Source organism: Triturus cristatus, chromosome 10 (assembly GCF_964204655.1).
Source record: "Triturus cristatus chromosome 10, aTriCri1.1, whole genome shotgun sequence".
NCBI lineage: Eukaryota > Metazoa > Chordata > Amphibia > Caudata > Salamandridae > Triturus > Triturus cristatus.
Genome location: NC_140593.1, coordinates 1,059,554,876 through 1,059,576,979, shown reverse-complemented (window position 1 = coordinate 1,059,576,979; position 22,104 = coordinate 1,059,554,876). Strand labels below are relative to the sequence as shown.

The 22,104-nt window shown below is 46.3% G+C and overlaps 1 protein-coding gene across 2 annotated transcripts in view; it reads left to right on the top strand.

Annotated features, from left to right (window-relative positions):
• SDK1 (sidekick cell adhesion molecule 1) overlaps positions 1–22,104 on the top strand; it is a 2,285,003-nt gene that overhangs the window by 1,660,417 nt on the left and 602,482 nt on the right. For both annotated transcript variants that reach the window (XM_085629198.1, XM_085629197.1), the window contains 2 exons: positions 342–533; positions 4,567–4,688. In XM_085629198.1, the coding sequence (XP_085485324.1) occupies positions 342–533; positions 4,567–4,688 (314 nt within the window). The remainder of the gene's footprint in view (positions 1–341; positions 534–4,566; positions 4,689–22,104) is intronic.

The following is a 22,104-nucleotide window of genomic DNA, read 5'->3' as shown; positions in this document are numbered from 1 at the left end:
TGAAAGAGCATAGGATTCCCGCAGGTATCGGTACGGGGCCAAGCAAGGAGACTTTAAGTGTTATTCTGAGTTTGGTTGATGTGTACCTTCTGACAAAAATTGGTGGATGTCCTGTCGCCCAATTTAGAGTGTATACCGCATTATATACACACTAAATAGGGCTCAGTTGATAAGACTTGTAAGTCTGGTGATAGTCACAACTGTGTGCTAAGTAGAATTACTAGCTGAGTCCAATGGGTGTTGCGCGCCTGATCCTAAACTGTTAAGGCTACGAGCGGAATGGGATTCTAGTACCCTAATGTACTCTTGACTGTTCTGTTTTTTTGTTGTTGTTTTTTTAGGTTATCAGATTTCGTGGGAAGTCTACAACAAGAATGGTTCTCGTGTCACACACACCTTAATAAATACAACACACGAGTACAGAATTACTGGGCTGTCCGCTCTAACTACATACACCATTGAGGTTGCCGCAGTGACGTCTAAAGGAAGTGGAATGGTCACCCCGTCAACTATTTCCTCCGGCGTTCCTCCCGGTAAGACCCAAAATAAATATGGCCCTCATGAGGCACCCAGCCCACCTCTGACTGTTTGTCGAAGAACTGTGCACCTGACGTCTACAGTTCGGCGCTATATTGTAATGGGAGGGGAAAAGTCTGCTTGCTGAAAGTAGATAGCTGCATTTCTGCTCTAAGTAATTTCTGTCCTTGTGACCTTTTTTAATTAATTTCATTCAGTTTATGAATTTATAAATGAAATATCAGCTCGCTCAGCTTCAGCTGTGACCTATCCCGAGGGTGCCAATAAAGAAGAGGGCTCGCTGAGGTGATTGTGCACGCGTTATGCAATAAGTGCCGAATTGCAATGCAAATCTGCTGACCGATGCCCCTTTATTAAACGGAAAGGACTAATCTGAAAGTAAAATTGTCAGATTGCATGGCTTTCCATTCCGGGGCTCTCGAGATCGCGTTCAATGGTCTGTTTGCAAGGACTTTTTCGTTCTTTTAATCCTCCGGTGGTGTTTCCAATCCAACGCTGGTCAGTGATTGAAAAACACCGGTCTGGGAAAGCAACTGATTGCACTGGGTGTAATTAATTTGTTTGTGGGGCAGAACAAATTACACTAATGAACTGTCCCCATCAATAAATCCAGTATCAGCACCTGAGGTGACAGTCTTATAAGAGGTGCCAAGTCGTATAAGGGCATTGACATTGAACACCACTTTGATAGACGGAGGTAGGATCTCTCCTTTAGGGCAGATAAGCTAAGAAAGCAGCGTAGGGCGGCTCTCATGAGGAACCCCCTGTGTACCGCTGTGACATCACTAAGGGACTACTTTGGTATAAAAAGGAGGAAGAAGTCAACTGAACAATCTTGGCATCTGGGCGATTATCCACGTTACCTCACCTTGAAAGTAAAACTGTCTTTTGCCCGTTTCATATGAACTTTTGCATCATGGCTCCCTAACATTTAGGACGTTTTTCCACATTCTGCTGCGATTGGAAATTTCTTATGGACATAGTAAACAAGGGCTGCATGTGACTAGATGTACCATAAGCAGAAGGCCTTCACCCACACTTCTTAGCGTACATCATTGCTGGACATCCTAGCCAGCCTACTGTTTTTTCCAGTCCATGTAAACAGCCATTAGCTTTGCCTTTATGGGAGTGTCTTTTACCTGGGGATTCTGGACCATCTTTTATTAGGGATTCAGCCCTTTTATTTTACTTCTTTGAGTGTTTGGTCTTCAGCAGTGGAAGCCTATTCAATATAGCTTAGTCAGTGATGTCCTACCCACCATGAGATTTTTTTCTCATGTTATCTAAAGCTTTTGAGACCCTATTGGGGTCTTAGGAACACATCTCAAAGAAAGGAAAAAAACGTTCACGAAAGCAACACCATGAACTCCTCCCATCAAATTCTGCATACATCTACGGACTAAAGTTTTAGCAAATGTTGCTCCGGTTTTTATAAGACATTGTTGTGTGAGTTGCTAAGCTCTCACCGATATTTAAAAAAAAAATAGAAAAAAGGAAAAACATTTTTGGTTCCCAAATAGCACACAATGTCATAATAGTCCCTGACATTGAAAGGAACTACTTTGTGGGTGTTCTCCTTGTGAAAGGGCAGATTGGCGTCACTCACAGTGAAGTTGGCCAATGGCTGAAGTGGGCTAACCCATTGCCCTATGCTGGCCTGGGCAGAATAAAAATGCGAATGTTACAGCAACAGACCGATGCGATGGGTGAAGAATGCTGGCTGAAAGCCTCTGAAAGTAAGTAGATTATGCATGTAATTTTACTAAGATCAAAAGATCTTGGCTAACATCAAACCTGAAAATAGCACGTAAAATCTGGACGCGGCATCACTGACAGCCTTGGCTAGTTAAAGCTATGGATAACAAAGTAGTGCTTGCCAAGAGCTTATGTTAGTTGTTGACAGTTTCCTAGCCAGCTCTGTCAAATTTACTGTGGCTGGTGGTAAATGACTCCCCATATCAGATATTGCTAAAATCTCAAGGAAAAATAATCTTCCCGTCAAGGAGAATGTTATTACGTCAAGCAGTCATTGATGTTATCATGGCTAACAGTGGACCATAAAGTTGACATGAATCCAACCATTGTCCTGCACGTATTCCAGCTGCTCATCAGAAAGAAAATCCCTTTGAACGTTAGTAGCTGTCTAGGAGCTCCATCAATAAGCTTGGTTCCTGCTCCAGTACCTCAGCTCCTTTCCAGCAGAAAGTCTTGCTCTTCACTGCAGCTTGTAGTCTGTTCCCTATACTTGACTACTACCAGGCAACCAGATTCTTGAAGGCATGCCTGGTGCTGTGTCGTAAGCGTCATAACAACATCAGTAATGTTTCAGTGACATTCCATTTTCGTTATTTAGGAGATATAGTACTCTTAGGTGACAGAATATAGTCAAATAAATTTACCATAAGCAACACCAATGTTAGAATTTACACACAAAAATAAAAACACATATCGCAGTATGAGTGCGATTTTGTTTTGTTATTTTTCAGAGAAATGTATATAGAAACAAATAGTATCTTGAAAAAAAGAGATTGTAGAAAGGGCGATGCTTGTTGGATAGAGGAATCACACCTTGAAAGGAAAGTTAATTTAAAGTTAAATTTAAAACTTAAAAATATAAATTGAAATAATATCTTCGGTTTAGAGATACAAGGCAGGTTAGAAGATGAACGATTCCATGGCATTAGGGACATGCTTATAAATAGTCTGCCTGGAAGTCGTCTCGAGATATCTAAAGAGGGAACAAAGAGGAACACAAATAAACCTGAAAAATTTGTGTTAGAGTGGGCAATAATGCCCTGCCGCATGTAAATATACTTTCAATCTGGAGATCTAGTCACAATTTAGTCGTTAAAAAACATATTAGCAAATGGCAAGAGGGTGTGTCTGAGTCCTAAAGGGTGCACTGACTCAGGGCAACATGGGCCACCTTCCGAGAGATAAAAATGGTGGATCAGATCCGCGTGCAGCCTAATTGGTAGATGTGCGAGTCCATCTTAACTCGAAGATAATTAGGGTCAAACAATGGATTGATTAACAGTTTTGTGTTGAATTAAAGCAAAGGGAAAATTAATTTTCAAAAAAGTTATTTAAAAAAAGATGGAAAGTGCTAAAAATTAGAAAAAAGAACATACCTTACTCAAACATAAAAATATAAGAATAGGAAAAGTAAAAGCTTAAATTATGGATTGAATGTAATTGCAAAACAAACAAAAATTAAAAAACAAAAAAAAGTATTTCTAGCAGTCAGTGAATGTATAAAGAATGCCCATAAGCCGCATGAAGCAGATAAGTAAATAGAGCATCCTTAAAATAAACTACGGGTTGAGCTGAACTTGGTCATACTTTTTGCAGATATAACCTGCAGATATGTACTAAGACGGCAAATGATCGCCAGAGGCCATGTGATGTAAAGTTTTGCTTTGGGCCACAGAGAAGAGTGAAGACTTATTGTATCAATTTTGTTACTTGTATACTGTAGATTGGAGCATCAGCATTTGCTCTAAAATACAGTTGGGCACAAGGGCAAAAAAGATAGTAAAAATGTTTTGCAGTATACTTTGCTGTGTTAACTTAGTAAGAAATGGAGCAAATACATTGTTGGCTATCAAAGAGGGATCTGTGTTAAAACTATTTCAATCATTTGTTATTATGTAACCTACAGAAATTGGCCTTGTTAACCTGATTTTCTTAAGTACACAATGACAAATAAAATAAGCAATAAAGGCATTATGTAACATTTTGCATTGGTTTCACAGTATGTTTTGTCTATGTATGCTCTCTATAAAAATATTCAAGTAAATAGACCAGTGAAGTATTTTTTCCCCTTTAAATATGTGGGAGTAGTGAAAAAAAAGCGCAAAATGAATTTTGTTAGATGTGTGCACCAATGTGAACTTCTCCTAATAAGGCCTCAAGTGCTTATTTTGAATTGCAAGACACTGGGATGTATCATTGACATAGGAGTTCCAATTTCCAAATAGTCTTAATCCCAAAGGCTAAGATTAAGTGGCTCTTTCTTGTTTTCTCTAGAACTACCGGGTTCCCCATCCAATCTGGTAATTTCGAACATCAGCCCACGGTCTGCTACCCTTCAGTTTAGACCTGGTTATGACGGAAAGACGTCAATCTCCAAGTGGATTGTGGAAGGACAGGTAGGGCACTGTATCAAATAACGGTGTTTTGGTTTCGTTTTGCTTGAACAATCTCTTTCCTTTCTACACATTCGGACAAATAGAGCTCTTAACTTTCTCCTTTTCTACAAACGTTTTCGCACTGTTATTAAATTATTACATATGAAAGAAATTACAAAATCATGAGTTAAATATCTGTGACAGATGCGAACCGTAAACTCATTTGAACACATGATCTGTTGGATAATGCACCATAAATTGACTAAGCCGATGTATTATGAATTTTGGCTGTTGACTGAATTCTTATGAAATCGTTGACACTGTTTATCACCTAAGCTTCTTGCAGACCGAAATATGATGAATTGGGAATTCTGCATTTCATATGAAGTGCCTGGAATCACGTTTTTTCTTCATTAAGCGGACGATCATTTGCAGAAGCTCTTGAAGACACTAACATTAAATTTTCATACCCCGATTTCATTAAATATGCCTTGACGAGCAGTTGGAAGCAAACAATGCAATTATAATTTCATGCAGTACATATATAGGAACTGTTAGACCCAGCCGTTTTGGGCTGGCTGGGACGCATCGAACTCAGTCAGATTCCATCGTTCCAAATAGGATGAGTATATTACATGTGTCCAATAACCTGTGCTCACCCTTGGGTAGCTTGGCACCGAGCAGTCAGGCTTATCCTCAGGGCACAGGTGTAAAGTATTGGCACAACAACACTCTTGCAACAAACACACTGCACATGCCTTAAAAGACTCCACACCATATGTATAAAACACTTGTCTTTGTATTACACAAAGACTGAAATCAAAACAAGATACACATTGTATATGCACTTTGCAGTTATATGCAATTATTGAAATTCCCTATTGAAATCAAAATGAGATACACATTGTACATACACTTTACAAATATATGCAGTTGTCGAACTTTCCCATTAGCAGAAAGGTCAAACAGTCACAGGTCTAGCGCCACGCCTCGTGACCCAGCCCCCTCAGTCACTCAGCTACACCAGCCAACAATACACATTGCCCCTGCTGGTGCCCCGTTGACTAGACAGTCAGAACCACCTAACACAGAACATTTAATTAGTTTTGACCATCCTGATTACACCTCCAGGTGCCCGGCGGCGGTACCTGCACAAGTGCTGGATCGCTATCCCCCGTAGACAAAAGGTTGTGACAGAGGAAGCTGGCACACTTCCAAGTCTGGAGAAATGTTTTCCCCTCAAGCAGTTGTGAACTGCCCCGGACAGTCAGCTGTAGGTGTCCACAAGGCACATGAAACCCCTCGGGCCTTGTCACGATGTTCTCCACAACAAAATTCCTTGTGGCGTGGATCCAGGGAGAGGTAGCCAAAGACCTCGATTGGAGCCTGCAATGTCAGGCACTGTTGTTCTCCCGATCTGGAAGTCGAAGACAGTCTCAGCTGCTGGCTCAGGCTCCCCCAACTCCCCTTGGACACCACATGCTCCAGAGTGCAAGCTAGCACAGGTCCCCTTGGTTGCAAGCACAGGTCCCTTGGACTCTGCAAGCTACCCCGCACTCCTAGAACTCCTGATGTCGCGGCACCTCAGGCGGCTGCTGATCTTTACGAGCACACTCTTCTGCATAGTGTGATGATGGCGAACACCAGGACGGTCCTTGTACCAACCAGCAATCAATTTCACCAGTTTCCACCACACCCTGTGAGGTCCTTAAGATCTTGTGGAAACTGTGAGATCCTTTGTGTCCCTGGGATCTCGTGGACAGGAGGCCAGCCAACCAGCCCTTGGAAGAGTACTTATGGACACAGGCCACAACAGCTTACACTTAGATGCAGGCCAGTAACATCCAGGCACAATACACCAAGTGATAGTTCCCTTCCTGGAGCACGACAAGCTTCAGGCCACCACATGTCTGCGGATTGTCCAGTTGCAGTCCCTCCTGCCCTAATGATTCCTCATATCGATGTCCCAGCCGCGAACTAGCGTAGTATGTTTCCAAATCCACAAGTGTCTCTACTTTCGGAGGCCAGAGCCCCAGTAGTTATACCCACATTGTCCTTTGAAAGGCGACCTTTGAAATTCACAGGCACTCTCTAAATTTTGTCCTGCCTGCCATCCTACCCCAGAAGGTTTAATCACTGTCTTTAGTGCGACCAAGACCCTGCCCCTTGGAATGCAGGTGCCAATTCCACCCCCACTTAACCATTCCAGAGAGGTCCCTCAGAGTGAGAGATCCCTAGTTTTCCTTGAGCACCTAGTTTGTGGCCTTCTATCAGGAATGCACAGATGTAGCTGTCCCCCTAGCACTCACATATGAATTGGAGACAGGCCGACAGGCACACAGAGCCCCAAGCATTGAAATGCCTACTTTTCCAAAATGACATTTCTACCACCGTAACGTCAAATCCACTAGCACTACCGGAGACGATTTGCCATCATGAACTCATCGATACCAAACACTATACTGCTACTACTCTGCCTGTAGGAAATACAGCTCAATACCCTTTCCTTACATTCCCCCATGCTAATCCAATGTGAAAAGCATGCCCTGTCGTACCAAACACACCACCCAGTGCCATTCACGACCCTTGCATGCAACGCACATTCGCACATGCCCTACCTCTTCTCAACACCGCACCCTGTCACCAGAAAGAACTCTGATATAGCAAGAGACATGCAGAACCTTAGCACATCGTTTTTCAAATGCCAAGCCGAGTAACAGTAACCTGTGCAAACAGGCCCCACCAGGGCAAACCTGTGGCCCAATCAATGAGCTACCTCTGTGGATGCACAACTAGTGTTGCAGGCCTATGGGGGAGCATTCGAGGTGCATGCCCTGAGTATATGTCTTACCCATTTACAAAGGACTTACAGCTAACTCGAATCAGCCAATCATGTATACATCACCAGTATATATATATATATATATAACGAGCACAGCGCTTTGGCACTGAATGGCAGTGTCAAACGCGCTTTAAGTCCTAAGGCTAGCATCCAGATTAGCGGAAAACTGGGAAGGAGAAAAGCAAAAAGTCGAGGGAAAGCACCCTATAAAGGGCCATTCCCAACAGGAACACATTCATATAGTCCAACATATAGTTGGAAAGAGAAAGAAAACAGGTTAAATAATCTTCTTGAGTAAGATGACTCATTATCCACTTTTTCTAATGTTTTTTTTTTCCATTGATAGAATATTACAATGGAAAATCTTAAAAAGTTCCCATTTCCTATTAACATCCAGGAAGTGTTTTGCAAGACCTTCAGCTTTGTCAAAGCTTTGAAGTTAAGTACCAGTTTAGGTAACAGAATAATAAAATACACTGTATTGTATACATTATACAATATAAATTGGTGAAGTAGAATTAGGTGCAGTGCTCAAAGGTGCCTCTACCTTAATAGTTATTTCATAATTATCTGAACAAAATCCTCTCTGCTCCTCAATAACTTCCAAATGCTCTATCATGAGAATACTAGTGGCTGTTAGCATCGCAGGACTATTAATCCCCAGCATATAAACACAAGCCCTTTTTAGATTTAATTAAATCTGTATATGGGTGATCTGAAATCAAGGCAATGCTGCAGACATCCACCAAAAAGTGAGTAGGAAGTAGCTAATGACATGGTGTGAATGTCCCCGCCTGGTTCAGCCAATCCAACAGGGAAAACCTGTCAAATTTACTATTAAGTGTTTATCGTTTAAATTAAGTGGAACTAAGCATTTTTTTTACCACTAATATATTTCAGCTTCAACAAGAGTGGCTGAGTTGTGCCTTTTGTACAGGCATCATATTATGAAGACATTTTTGGCTTTGATTAAAAGGTTAATGAGACAAAGGTATCTCCTTTTTCTATCTTCTAACCACCCACCTCCCTTATGCCAATTGAGAGGTGGCAGAGATGGGAATCCCAGTAAATATGTGCCAGAATTCTTCACTCTGAGTGGTATGAATGTGTGCCTTTGGAATCGAAGTAGGGCAACTGGCCACCCAACCCTAACTATACTACTACACAGGCAGAACAGTGTGCCCCGCCTGTTCAAATGAGCCTTTAATCCTGATGACCGTCCCTCCTCAAAACCCCTTCCCTCCTGAATATCGTCTTGCATTTCTGAATCTTACCTAGCATGTCCTACCTGCCACCAGAAGAGACCCTTATACAGGGGGAATTAAACTCCATTACATTTTATTTTACTTTTATATTTTTCCAGTATTCTTTACAGCCATTTTCATTACTTTTCTTTTCGTATTTAAAAACACAATTTGTTTTATTGTGTGATCATTTGATATATTCTCTGAAGCATATTATTTCACTCATATTGTTAATGCTGTTCAGAGTATTCGATCTGTAACTTTGTTAGATTCAAAAGACCCTTCTAGCTTCCTCCCCAGCCCCAACTCCTTTAGGTTACATTTCACACTTAAAAAAAAATGTTTTTATTGGTTTTAACATCAGCAGACATCATACAGGCAACACAACATAAAGAAAAGGGGGAAGATAAAAGCTGCAGTGGGGCTCAGCCATGCAGGGGAAAGTCACAAATCTATGACATCTGAAAGAAACACGTTAGCTATAGATTCCTTACCTTAGAATTCCCCCCAGGCGTCAGACTGGATCCGGAAAGATTTTTCATCAGCAGTACCTCTGCGCGTCGGAAGGTGGTGTCGGTCGGCTCTACGTTCGGGGCCGCGGCAGCTACTTAGACGCTGCCCTCGCGCACTGATGTCAGTTCTTTCTTTTTCCACGCCAGCCAGCACAGATCCGGGAAGAGTGGTGCCTCAGTCATTTTTTGACTAAGTTTTTCTCGACTTTTGTCGACGTCTTGTTTCAGGTCTCCGTCTCCGAACAGGTGCACGAGGGATACCCTGTTTTAAGGCCTGCGGTTTATGTACACCAATTGATGTCGGTGACGGATCCGCACCGCGTGTGCCTCTTTTACCTGGAGCGCAACCATGACCCCAAGTCGTGCTCCGACTGCCAGTTGTCGACGCCGAAGGCTTTACGGGAGCGGTCCCGAAAGCTGCTTGAACGACTGTAGTCGGCTCCGCGCCGTTCGAGGTTCCGGTCGAGACGGAGGTTGAGGGACCGGTCGCGGAGCCACCATCAGACCGGCTCGAAGTCATCGAAGTCTTCTGACTCGGGTCGGGTAAGTCGAAGCATAAGAAGAAGTCGAAGAAGCATCGTCACGCTTCCCCTTCTCCTCGTCGTTCGGCTGACTCGACGAGGTGTGCGGGTGGTGCCACTCCTGCGGCTCCGCGCGCGAAGCCTGAAGGGTCGACTCTGAGCTTCCCTCCCTTTCCGGGAACCGGAGCGACACCCGCCCAGCTTCGTACATTCTACGAGGCGATGCATGGCATCTTTGGGCGGACCGACCCCACCTGTGCGACTTCGGGACCCGCGGAATTGGTTGGGGGTCCTAGGTCTTCGCTGCCGGCGGCTCCGGCGCTGCAGGCCCCCCTTGGATCCAGGTCTGCATCCGGATCGGCACCGGTTGACCATATTACACCTCTACCGGTGCTGCTTCCAACGGCACCACTACCGTGCCCGACACCAGTCGCCCCCCCCCCCCCCCCCCCCCCTCCCCCGGCCGGTGTCGGCCCCAGCCTCCTTCCTGACGTGGACACGGCACCTGACCGGCGTCGATCGACATCGGATCGGGCGCCGGGTGGGGTTTTTATGCCCCTGTTCACTTCTGGGGCACCTTTCCAATCACAGTGGCAACCAGAGGATGATGAGGAAGACTAGGAGGGGTCAAGTGACCCTTTAACTGACCAGTTAGGGTCTGAACAGGACTGGAGAGAGGAACTGGGGGATGTCAGTGGTCTTGACACTTCACCCAACCTTTGCATGTTGTCTCCTCCTACCGTGGCTATGGAGGAGGGAGCGTCATACGCTGTGGTGTTGCGTGGGGCAGCCGAGGCTCTCAGCCTCGAGCATCCTATGGTGGCAGTCAGGACTAACCTCCTGACTGAGGTGCTTCAACCGGCGGCAAGCTCTTCGGGGCCCCTGCTTCCGTTTAATGAGGCCCTCACTGACGTCCTTTTGGACACCTGGTCGAAACCCAACATGGGGGCTCACATGGACAGGATGATCGCCCGACGCCACCGCCCGGCTCCGGGCGACCCCACTTTCCTCTCTCAACACCCCACCCCGGAGAGCTTGGTGGTCCAAGCCTCCTCTTCCAAAAATACCTTCCCTACCGCTCTCCCGGAAAAGGAATCCAAGAAGCTGGACCATCTTGGGAAGAACATTTTCTCTTCCGCCAGCTTAGGACTGCGGTCCGTAAACACCACATGTCTCTTGGGCCGTTATTCCCACTCGTTGTGGGATACGGTGGCGCAAGTGCTGCCTCAGTGTCCGGAGGAAGTCCATGCAGTGCTCTCCCAGGCTGTCGTCGCCGGGAAAGATGCAGCTAAGTTTATGATCCGTTGTGGGCTGGACACTGCCGACTCTCTGGGCAGGACTATTTCAACGTTGGTAGTGCTTCGTCGCTACGCCACAGTTCCGGGTGGATGATCAACTTTTTGTTGGCTACATGGGTGCAAAGAAAGGTCAGGCCATACACAAACGCACCATTTCTCGATGGGTCATGTTGTGTATTAAGGCTTGTGACTCTCTGGCTAAAAAGGAACCTCCAGTCGGGCTACGTGCTCACTCCGCCAGGGCGACGGCAGCCACTACTGCCTTGGGAAGAGGAGTGCCTCTGAATGACATCTGTCAGGCAGCAACGTGGGCAGCGCTGCACACGTTTACCAAACACTACTGCCTTGACAGCCAAGTCCGGAGAGACGGCTTCTTTGACCGTTCTGTTCTCCAGGACTTTCTGGTGTGATCTTGGTTCTCAGACCCACCTCCGGGGTTGGTATTGCTGGGGTATCTATTCTAAGGTAAGGAATCTATAACTAACGTGTTTCTTTCAGATGCACAAGTTACTTACCTTCGGTAACAATATATCTGTAAGAAACATTAGTTAGTTATACATTCGTTACGGCCCCACCCATCCTCCCTGTTCTGCGAACTGATTTCTAGGGTTAAGTACATCCTTTCAGGGCCCTAGTTTTGTGCACCAATGGTCAGTGTCTTGCATGGCTCTGCGTTTCTGGCGCGGAAAGTCGTGTGCAGAACTGACGTCAGTGTGCGAGGGCGGCATCTAAGGAGCTGCCATGACATCATCCTGGCGACCCCGACGACAAACGCGGAGCCGACCGACGCCACCTTCCGACGCGCAGAGGTACTGCTGACGAAAAATCTTTCCGGATCTAATCTGACGCCTGGGGGTAATGGTAAGGTAAGGAATCTATAACTAACTAATGTTTCTTACAGATATAAAGTTACCGAAGGTGAGTAACTTGTGCATATACACAAGGTAATCAGAGAACTTGCAAATTTTATGGGTCTGAGCTGCCCACGCAGGGCCCATCTCAGTTTGCACGATACAGGGAATAGTTACAGTGCTAATATATACATTAAGCAAGTGCTGACTCGCTTCCTCTCCCTCCCCACGCCTAGGTGGCACCAATTCCCTTTGCTCGTGTGTCACCAGGTATGTGCTAAGGGGGGGGCACATATGTCGCTGGCAAGCTGGTGCCGGCTTTAGAGCCCAGAATTTGTTGAGTCGCTCTTGGCAGTAAGTCTAGTCCTTTAGCCGATCACTCCCTCTTGGGCCCGAGCGTCACCCCCAGTCCATAGCCAACCTTCTCATAGCCATGAGCAACATCATGGTAATGAGTTTGCAGCAGGCAGGTGGGGCGTCGCTTACATAGCCCAGCAACACGACCATGGGTTTCCACCGGATGGTCCTGCCCATTATGTCCTCAACACTGTTGAAAACGGTGGTCAAAAACTGAGCAGCATCCCTAGGCCAGATGGAAAAAGTCAGCATTCTTTTGTCCACAGCGGACACAGCGTAATTTGTCCTGCAATCCCATTTTACAAAGCCCTATTGGTGTATGGTAAATTCTGTGTACGAACTTGATGTGTATTAGTTTCAGCCTGTAATTGGGGGAGAGCCCCGCTGTCTGGGTGCAACAGTACTTCCAGCATTTGTCAGTCAGTGTGGGTCCCAGGTCTTGGCTCCAATGTTATACTGCCCCTGCTACTGTCGCAGGTGCTCCATCTTACATTGAACTGTAGATTCTAGTAATTAGTTTTTTAGGGAAGGGAGAGTCAAGCATCTTACTCCAGTATTGGAACTTTCATAGATTCCCATGCGTGAATCATTCCCCGTCGTCGAGATGAGAGTCCACAGTATATATAAAATAGCAATAGAATCCATTACAAAAGAAGAAACCAGGCCTAGGCCCATTCTCGTTTTGTAACATATCCACCTCTTTTTGTAAAAGAGACCAAATAAAATGAATAACCAATCAGAACAGCCTCACCCTCTAGAACCTTCCTGAGAGAACCTCAGACCCTCACATTTTCTATTGCACATTGTGCAAGGGAGTCTCCACTGAGCTCTGCTCAGTTTCTTCCTGTCAATTTTATTCCTACAGTTTTTTCACCTGTTTATCTTCAAGACCTGCTTGCACTTCGTGTCAAGATGTCTGATAAGGAGAAGAAAGCCCTTTTTAAAGCTTGTGCAACTTGTGATAAGAAGAGACGGTATGTGGAGGACAAGCACAAGGATTGTATTTACTGTCTGTACCTTGACCATAAGGCAGCAGACTGTAAAATATGCCGCACCTTTTCAACATAGACTTTGCGAGACTGTGAGGGGCGTCTCTTGACCTGGCTCCAGAAGCTCAAGTCAAGGAAGGAACCAGTCTCCAGTGACAGTGATGAGGCATCCCCTGCTACATCTTCTAGGAGGTCTCTAAAAAGGGGTCGGTCTTCTCCTTCACCTTCTGATGACCGTCCCGGTAAAGCCTTGAAAAAGACCTCTCATAGGTCTGAAAGGCGTAGTCCTGGCGAATCTCCTCACCGAGGTGTAAAGGAGAGGGAAGGACTGTCTACAGGAGCGACATCTGAGATGAAATTCAGTTCAGTTCCTCCATTTTCTCCTCCAGTGGCTCCAAAAGCCTTCAAAAAGCCGTCATCTCTCTCTTCTGATGGTAAGACTGTGAAGAAAGTTCACTCGTCGACGACGCTATCAACGACTCCATCGACGAAGACGTCAAAGGTACAGTCAAAATCCTCATCTTCAGTTCTGGCTCCGTCGACGGGCTTATCGGCGGTGATTTCTTCGTCTACGCTGCAGGGTGCAGTGTCGACGGCTTCGATGCCGGTGGTGGTTTTGTCGTCGACGATGGTGTCGACGATGTCGACGAGGATGACGACGGCAGTGGTGACGACGGCAACCACGTCCACCACAACGACAACGACGGTGACATCTGCTGCTGTGGTGACGACGGTCTCGATGACGGCTTCGTCAATGGTGTCCATATCTTCGTTGATGACTCTCTCATTGTCGTCAACGGTCCCGTCGACGACCTCGTTGACGAAGGAAACAATTGTGATTTCTATCAGGAAGTGGCAGATTACCCCTGAGATGACTTACCCAAGGAGTATGACTCCTCTACCTCCTGCACTCCTCCTTGAAGAAGAGGGATCTGAGGAGGATGAAGGACCGTATGGTTATGCGGATAGCCCTTCTCAATTGCACATCAAGTGCCAGGACACAGACTCGGAGGGAGAATACGTGGAGGAAGAGCAGTATGATCCTCCCTTACGTTATCAGGAGGACTACCAACAGGAGATGGTCTCTATGCCTTCCTCCCTACTGACAGACTTACAATTTATGCTGTTGAGCTATAGACGGAGATTCCCATCACAATCTCCGGCTCCAGTTGCGATGCCAGCTACAACTGTCCCCCACTGCCTTCTACCCCTCAATTGCCACCACCTCCACCACTGCCCATGGCTCCGGATGCGCCACCAACTGTCCCTCTCATTCAGGATGATACCTCTGATGAGGACATGGGCAATGTCACTATACCTGATCCAGATGCAGAGTGGGATAACTGTGTAATTCCTGATCCGGCGTCGCCTTCACCAGCGCCTGTGGATTCCCCCCCCCCTCCCCCCCCCCTGCAGACATAGGGGGTTTCCTTAATTTGATGGAAAGGGCTGCTAAGAGATTTGAACTGACCATGCCCACGGTGCAGTCAGAATGTTTCCTTTATGACTTCAAGGAGCCCTATAAAAAGTCAGTACGGTCCATCCCTATAGTTGGTCAAGTCTGGGAAGAGGGTTTGAAGGTGATGAGGAGTCCAGCCACGGTTATTCTGGTACTGCCTCGCCTTGAAAAGAAATATAAGGCTCTTGACGATAGCCCGGCCTGTCTCGTCAGTCAGCATAAACCGGACTCTGTCATCTCTCAGGCTGCCCAAAGAAAGTACAGAAATCCTTCTGCTCCCCTCACAACGCCTCCAGATAAAGAGAGCAGATGCTTTGATAACGCCGGCAAGAGGTTTTCCTCCATTTCCAGCCTGATGGTCAGGGCTGCACACGCCTTAACTATACTTGGCTGCTACGATCGCCAGATGTGGTGTGACCTTTCCCCCTATCTAGATCAATTGCCGGAGGATGCAAAGGTGGAAGCGAAGAGGACTCTTTAAGAGGTAGAGAAAACATCTGCTGAAGTCATCGATTGTGCAATGGACATTGCCACAACTGCTTTCCGCTCCCTTGCGGGAGCTGCTGTCCTTCGTCAACAAGGCTGGCTGCGGGCTTCATGGTTTCGTCCTGAGGTCCAAAACAAAATCTTGGATCTTCCCTTCAATGGGGAGGCGCTCTTTGGGAAACATATTGATGATGCGCTCCAAGACATTAATGAAGACACGGAGACCACAAAATCCTTAGGGACTCTGCAATACCGCAAGGTTCCCTTCCGTGGAGCCAGAGGAAGAGGTAATGCTACCTACAGAGGGGGATACCAGCAACAACGGTATTCTCCATATGGATCAAACTCTCAATCTTACCGCCCAAATTATACCCAGCGGCAAAATCAATCATCCTCTTTCTCTAGATCTAACAACAGAGGAAGACAAGGACGCCAGGGGAGGGACTCCTCTAAGCGTCAGTAGCGACTTGCTGGCTCTTACTACTGTCCCTTCTCCTCCTGTAACACCAGTGGGAGGCAGAATCTCAAATTACTTCCACAACTGACAGCAAATAACATCAGATCGTTGGGTTTTGAAGATCATTCAATGCGGCCATACTCTGGAATTTGTCCATGCACCACCTTCCAAGCCCCCTTGCGCCACTGTGTCAAAACATCTACATCTTCTACGTTTTAAAGTCCATTAAATGCTCCTGAAAGGGGCGATAGAGCCGGTTCCTCTCTCTCAGCGTGGAGAAGGTTTCTACTCCTGGTTCTTCCTGGTCCGGAAGATCTTAGAAAAGTGGCGCCCTATTCTAGATCTGAGGGAGGTCAACACCTATCTCATCAAGCAATCATTTTGAATTGTTTCTCTGCAGGACATCCTTCGTCTTCTCAACTCAGGGGAGCACATGGCCACATTGGATCTAGAGGGCGAATACTTTCATGTACCCATCCATCCCGCCCACAGGAATTTCCTGCGCTTGACAGTAGCCAGGAGACACTTTCAGTTCAAGGTTTTGCCTTTCGGACTCCGATCTGCTCCGTGGATCTTTAGATAAGTACTAGCTCCCATGGCAGCTTTTCTTCGAAAGCAACTGCATCAGGTTTTCCCTTACCTGGACGACTGGTTGCTGAAGGCTTCTTCCAAGCATGCAGCAGAAGAATCAGTCGTGGCGTGCACACGTCTTTTTGACAATCTCGGTCTGATGCTCAATACGGAAAAGTTGACTCTGTGTCCATCCAGAACAGCCCGATTCCTGGGAGCCATTCTGGACACGTCCCTCAACAAAGCCTTTCCGACTCTGGAGAGGCAAGAAAAACTGATGGCCGTGGCCCGTCTACTGCTAAGAAGACAGTCACTTTCACTTCGCCTCTACAAGTCCCTCCTAGGGTCCATTTCCTCGTGCATTTCTCTAATTCCTCACTGCAGGTTAAGGATGCGCCCTCTCCAGGAGGAGCTGGACGTGCAGTGGCACCAAATCGACGGATCCTTCGAAGACAAGATCTTCGTTACCTTGTCCGTGAGGGACGCTGCATCATGGTGGATGAACGAGGGAAACATTTCTCAGGGCCTCTCCTTCAAGATCACTCCAGCTCCTCAGATAATAACTAGAGACGCCTCGCTGGAGGGCTGGGTAGCGGTCTTGCAAGACCTTCACGTAAGCGGCCGTTGGCTTCCCCAACATCATCTTCTACATATCAATCTGCTGGAGCTTAGAGTGATTTGCCTAGCCTTGCAGGCTTTTCTTCCGCGGATACAGCAGTCTGCAGTTCTAGTACGTACAGACAACACGACGGCCATGCATTACATAAACAAGGAAGGTGGCACTAGATCTCGTCTTTTGTCACAAGAGGCTTGGAAAATGTGGGAATGGGCGATCCAGCAGGGAATATCGCTCAAAGCGGAGCATCTCCCAGGTGTTCTCAACGAGATGACGGACACACTGAGCAGACTGAAATCAGTCAGCCACGAATGGGAACTGGACCAGTCCACTCTGGAACAGGTTTTTTACCTATGGGGCAGCCCGTCCATAGACCTCTTTGCCACACCGGAGAGAAAGAAATGCCGATTTTACGCACGCAGACTTCACCATCCGGGATCATTGGGGAATGCGCTTTCGATGGCCTGGTCAGGTGCATTTGTTTACGCTTTTCCCCCAATTCCGCTGATCCCCAGGCTTCTCAGGAAGCTTAATTGCGGAACCTTGCAAAATAATTTTGATAGCTCCTGCGTGACCCCGCCCATTTGCGTTCACAGAGCTGCATCTCCTCTCCTGGACCTTCCACTTCAGTTGCAGCCGATTCCTTCGCTGCTGACAATGTCCCAGGACCAAGTCTGGCACCCAGATCCTCATTCCCTGCAGTTGTCGGCATGGCTCCTGAGCACCGAGAAATTCTTGGTTTGACCCTCTCAGCAGAATGTAGATATGTACTTTCTCAGGCACGAGCCCCAAGTACCAACAAGACATACCGTTTAAAGAGGAAGCGTTTCTGCATTTGGTGCCAACAAGAGGGTATTCATCCTCTTTCTTCTGCACCGCATGAAGTTCTTCCTTACATCCTTTCATTAGCAAAAGCAGGGCTAGCTCACTCATTCATCAAAGTCAATCTTTCCGCCATCTCTCGCTTCAGACGCACATCTTCTGGCTCTTCCCTCTGGTCGGTAAGGTTAATTAAGCAATTTCTCATGGGCTTTTTCAGAGTCTTCCCTCCAGTCAAGCCTCCGCCTCCTCTTTGGCACCTGAACTTGGTTCTCTCCCAGCTCATGAAGCATCCCTTTGAACCTATTCACCGGGCGGATTTGAAATTCCTCTCCTGGAAGGTGGCTCTTCAGCTAGCCTTGACTTCGGCTAGGAGAGTAGGTGAATTGCAGGCTCTCACCATTCAGAAAACTTTTCTCCAATTTAAAAAGGGGACAGTGATACTCCGTACCAACCCAAAGTTCATACCGAAAGTGCCTTCAGACTTTTATTTGAATGAGCCGGTCATACTCAAAACGTTTTTCCCTCAGCCTACTACTCTGGCAGAAAAGGCACTCCACTCGCTGGACATTCAGAGGTGCTGAAAGTTCTATCTTCAACGTGCTAAGGACTTCAGGAAGTCTCCTCAACTATTTGTATCTTTCTGCGCCCCTCGTAAGGGTTTTCCACTTTCCAAGCAGGGGATTGCTTGTTGGATTACTAGCGCTATCCAGTATTGTCACCGAGCAGCAGGCAAGCCCCTTGAGGGTCGGGTCCGTGCTCACTCCACGAGGGCGATTTCTTCTTCGACAGCCCTCTTTGCCGGAGTTCCTATCCGGGAGACCTGCAGGGCAGCAACCTGGAGCAGTACTCATAAGTTTACAAGACATTACTTCCTGGATTCTTCAATGCAGAGTGACGAGTGGTGAGCTTTCCCTTTCTACCCTTCCATTTTTTCTACTTATCCTCTTTGCACATTTTTTAAGTCTATTTGCTTGTTTCTTCCTTGTTTTTCCTAATGTGTACAAATTTGTTTATTTTCCATTGACTCTGATGTTAATGCTTATATTGGTTCAATCAGGAATCACAGTTCAAAAATGTGCTCATAACTGCTAGCTACTTCGATTCAAGCGTGGGAATCTATGAAAGTTCCAATACTGGAGTAAGAAAACAAGTTACTTACCTGTAACTTTGGTTCTCCAGTATTGGAAACTTTCATAGATTCCCATGCGACCCACCCTCCTCCCCTGGGAAAGCTCAGCCTTCAGCAGATTAAGTTATGCTTTTACACTACGGCTACGGAAATCTGAGGGTCCGAGGTTCTCTCAGGAAGGTTCTAGAGGGTGAGGCTGTTCTGATTGGTTCTTCATTTTATTTGGTCTCTTTTACAAAAAGAGAAGGATATGTTACTATACGAGAATGGGCCTGGTTTCTTCTTTTGTATTGGTTTCCATTGCTATTTTATATATACACCGGGGACTCCCATCTCGACGATGAGGAAAGACTCAAGCATGTGAATCTATGAACGTTTCCAATACTGGAGAACCTAAGTTACATGTAAGTAACTTGTTTTCTTCTCCAGGACAGTCAAGCCCAAAAGCTCAGAGGGGAAAATGGGGTGTAGCTTTTTGCAGGCCGCCCACAGGCGGCAGTACAATAAAGTGTAAAGCTGAGCGCTCCCAGGTCGGGTTTGTACCTCCCGCTCAGCGACAAAGGTGCTGTGTCAGTATAGGTCGCCCATGTCCTTAAGGCTTGCAAGAGCCACCTGTTTCCGAGCCAAGCCCTCCAGGGTGTGAGGTAGCGTTGGATTATTCTCCAGCTGTAAATTGGCCTCGTAAAGGCAGTCTAGCTGTGCCCGTCATCACAGCCAATTCCAGGCCCATGTAATGCATCGAACTGTGCCTATTGTGCCTCTGGGGCATTTTGGCAGCTTGCCTATCACTGTAGCCAGAGTGCATGGAGCCACTTTTTCTGCCTCTACTGCTATGTGCAGCAGAAATGGCGTGAAATTAAATCAATGATGGACCTGTGCACAACAATAGTACAGCTAAATTTGGGGGCGCAGATGTCACCCTGCTCAAATGGGAGTATCAGCACATGCCATGGCAGTCGATTCTGTTTGCCCGCTCAAACAAGTCAGATCGTCAGTGAGTGGAGCCAATCAAAGAAGACTTTAGTGAGAAGGATAGGGCTATTGGCGGAGAGGTAGAGGAGTTTAGGTAGGATCACCATCTAGGCAATGCCTATTCTTCCTGGCTTTTACAGCGGCAGACTGATCAATACAGGAATCCTCCCTTGCAACGACTCAATCACAGTGCTGTAGTTCTCCCGCCATAGCTGATCCAAATTGGTGTTAACCCATATACCTAGGTATCGGATGCAAGCTGGAGCCCACTCAAGGGGGAACTCTGTCGAAAAGCGGGCGGGCACTTCCATTAAGGGGAAGATGACAGACTTGGACCAATTGAGATTAATTCCAGTGAGCTCACCAATGCATACGGACTCGCAGAGCAAAGGCTGAAGGGTAACAGCCAGGCCTCAGATGCCAGGCCTCAGATGTAAAGAGTCACATCATATGCGTACATGATAATTATCAGTCTTAATGCTGTAAAGGCCAATCCTCGAGCAGCATGATGTTGCCACATCGCAATGGCGTATAGTATTGGGGAGAGTGGACAGCCTTGTGCCTCTGTTGATGACTATTGGTGGAGAACAATGCAATAAGAACAATTGATGAACAGAATGCTGAACAATGTCAAGCGCTCACTCCCAGTACAGAGATCTGGGCCTAATCTTGCTCACCATTCCAACCCAGTTTGAACCCAGCCATATTCAAATCAGTCTTGACCCTGCTCACCATGGCAACAATTCAGCCCGAACTGCCATGCTTGACACAAGCATTAGAAGACCGTTTTTGAGGTATCACCACTCATCAGCCAGGATAGCGTGAATCCGGTGGCATGGCGAGCATAGGACCCATGCCTGGTATACCCGTCCCACTTGGGTTGACAAATGCAAAAAGATCAAATGAATGATGGATGGAATGCTGAACCCATATGATTGAGGTGAGAGACAGCACTTTCTCCGTCTACACTCTCTATTTTGGTTTTGCCAATAGTGTTTTTGCTTTTACCTGCAGGTCGAGAGCTGCTGTTGATTACTCTTTTTTGTCGAGGGCCCTCACCTACAGGTCGGGCCCATACCATCGGGAGGGTAACTAATAACTGTTATTGCATGTTAAGTGCAGGCAATACCCCTTCATTGTAACCTTTGAACATCATTTCCCATTGTTTAACCTGGAGCCGACTGGGCTAAGACAAAGCAACTGTGACTGGAATTTAGCAGGCCTGAAATGTACCAAGAAGTACACAATCACCTCCAAAATTAACACAGATGATGGTAATAATCATACATCTTCTTGAGCGATAACATTAATCGAGTCAAGAAGAAACCCAGAGTACAATAAAGTGTTGAAAGCAATTTGATTAAACCTCAGCGGCCCATCATTAAATCCATCACATACTGCACTTACATGGTGACCTGCTAATAGTCATAATTAAAAATGACAAAATGGGAACTCTCACTGCAACGGAGAAACGTGGTTGCAATTAAAAATGCGATACGCCTCAGCATTTCTCGTGCAGGGACGCTCGCTTTCGGGCCTTTTTTTTGTCGAAGTACCAATAGGTGATGTTTTTGTGCTGGAGAGTTGATGTCACATCCATGATCCAACCCTAAAATCACTGAGAAAGAAAATGTAACGCCACACGTCTGACATTTACTGACATTATTCTACTGTGCTGTTAATATAGAACTACCTGTGACATTAATCATTTGCACCACCTTCCAAGGAGGGCATATTACCTTTGAGTTTGAGAAAGCTATCTTCGTTTCCCTGCGGAAGAAGACTTCATTGATGGTGGAAATCAAAGCTGCATTGTTGTCCTGTCAACAGCGTGTCAATATATGCTGGGAAACTATCTATAAGAGGACTTCAGATTCTTCTAAACTGTAATCACATTTTGGTTCATTGTAGTATGGTTTTTCACAACATGACCAAGCTAACCCTTTGGGCAATATGGCATGTCATGTTGTTTGCAAGTGGTACGTGTTGTCCAGTGAATATGGAAGCGGTGTGGTGACCTGGTGTGGTGCTGAGGGGGTTCCTACTCGTTGACATCTAGTGATGCCTTTTTCCTCATACACTGGTACCCAACTAGCAGGCGCATGTAAATTTGGTGCACATTTGCACCAGGGCCGTTCTGAGGGAAGCCGAACACCTAGGACAGTATCATGAACAGTGTGCACCTGTGCAAACATTGGTGTGCATATGATTTTTTTGACGCATGTCTATCATTTCTGTATGCATAATCATCAATTTGGGCACACTCAATCGTTTGTGAGTAGTGCAGATTCTCATTTCACATTATGTGCACG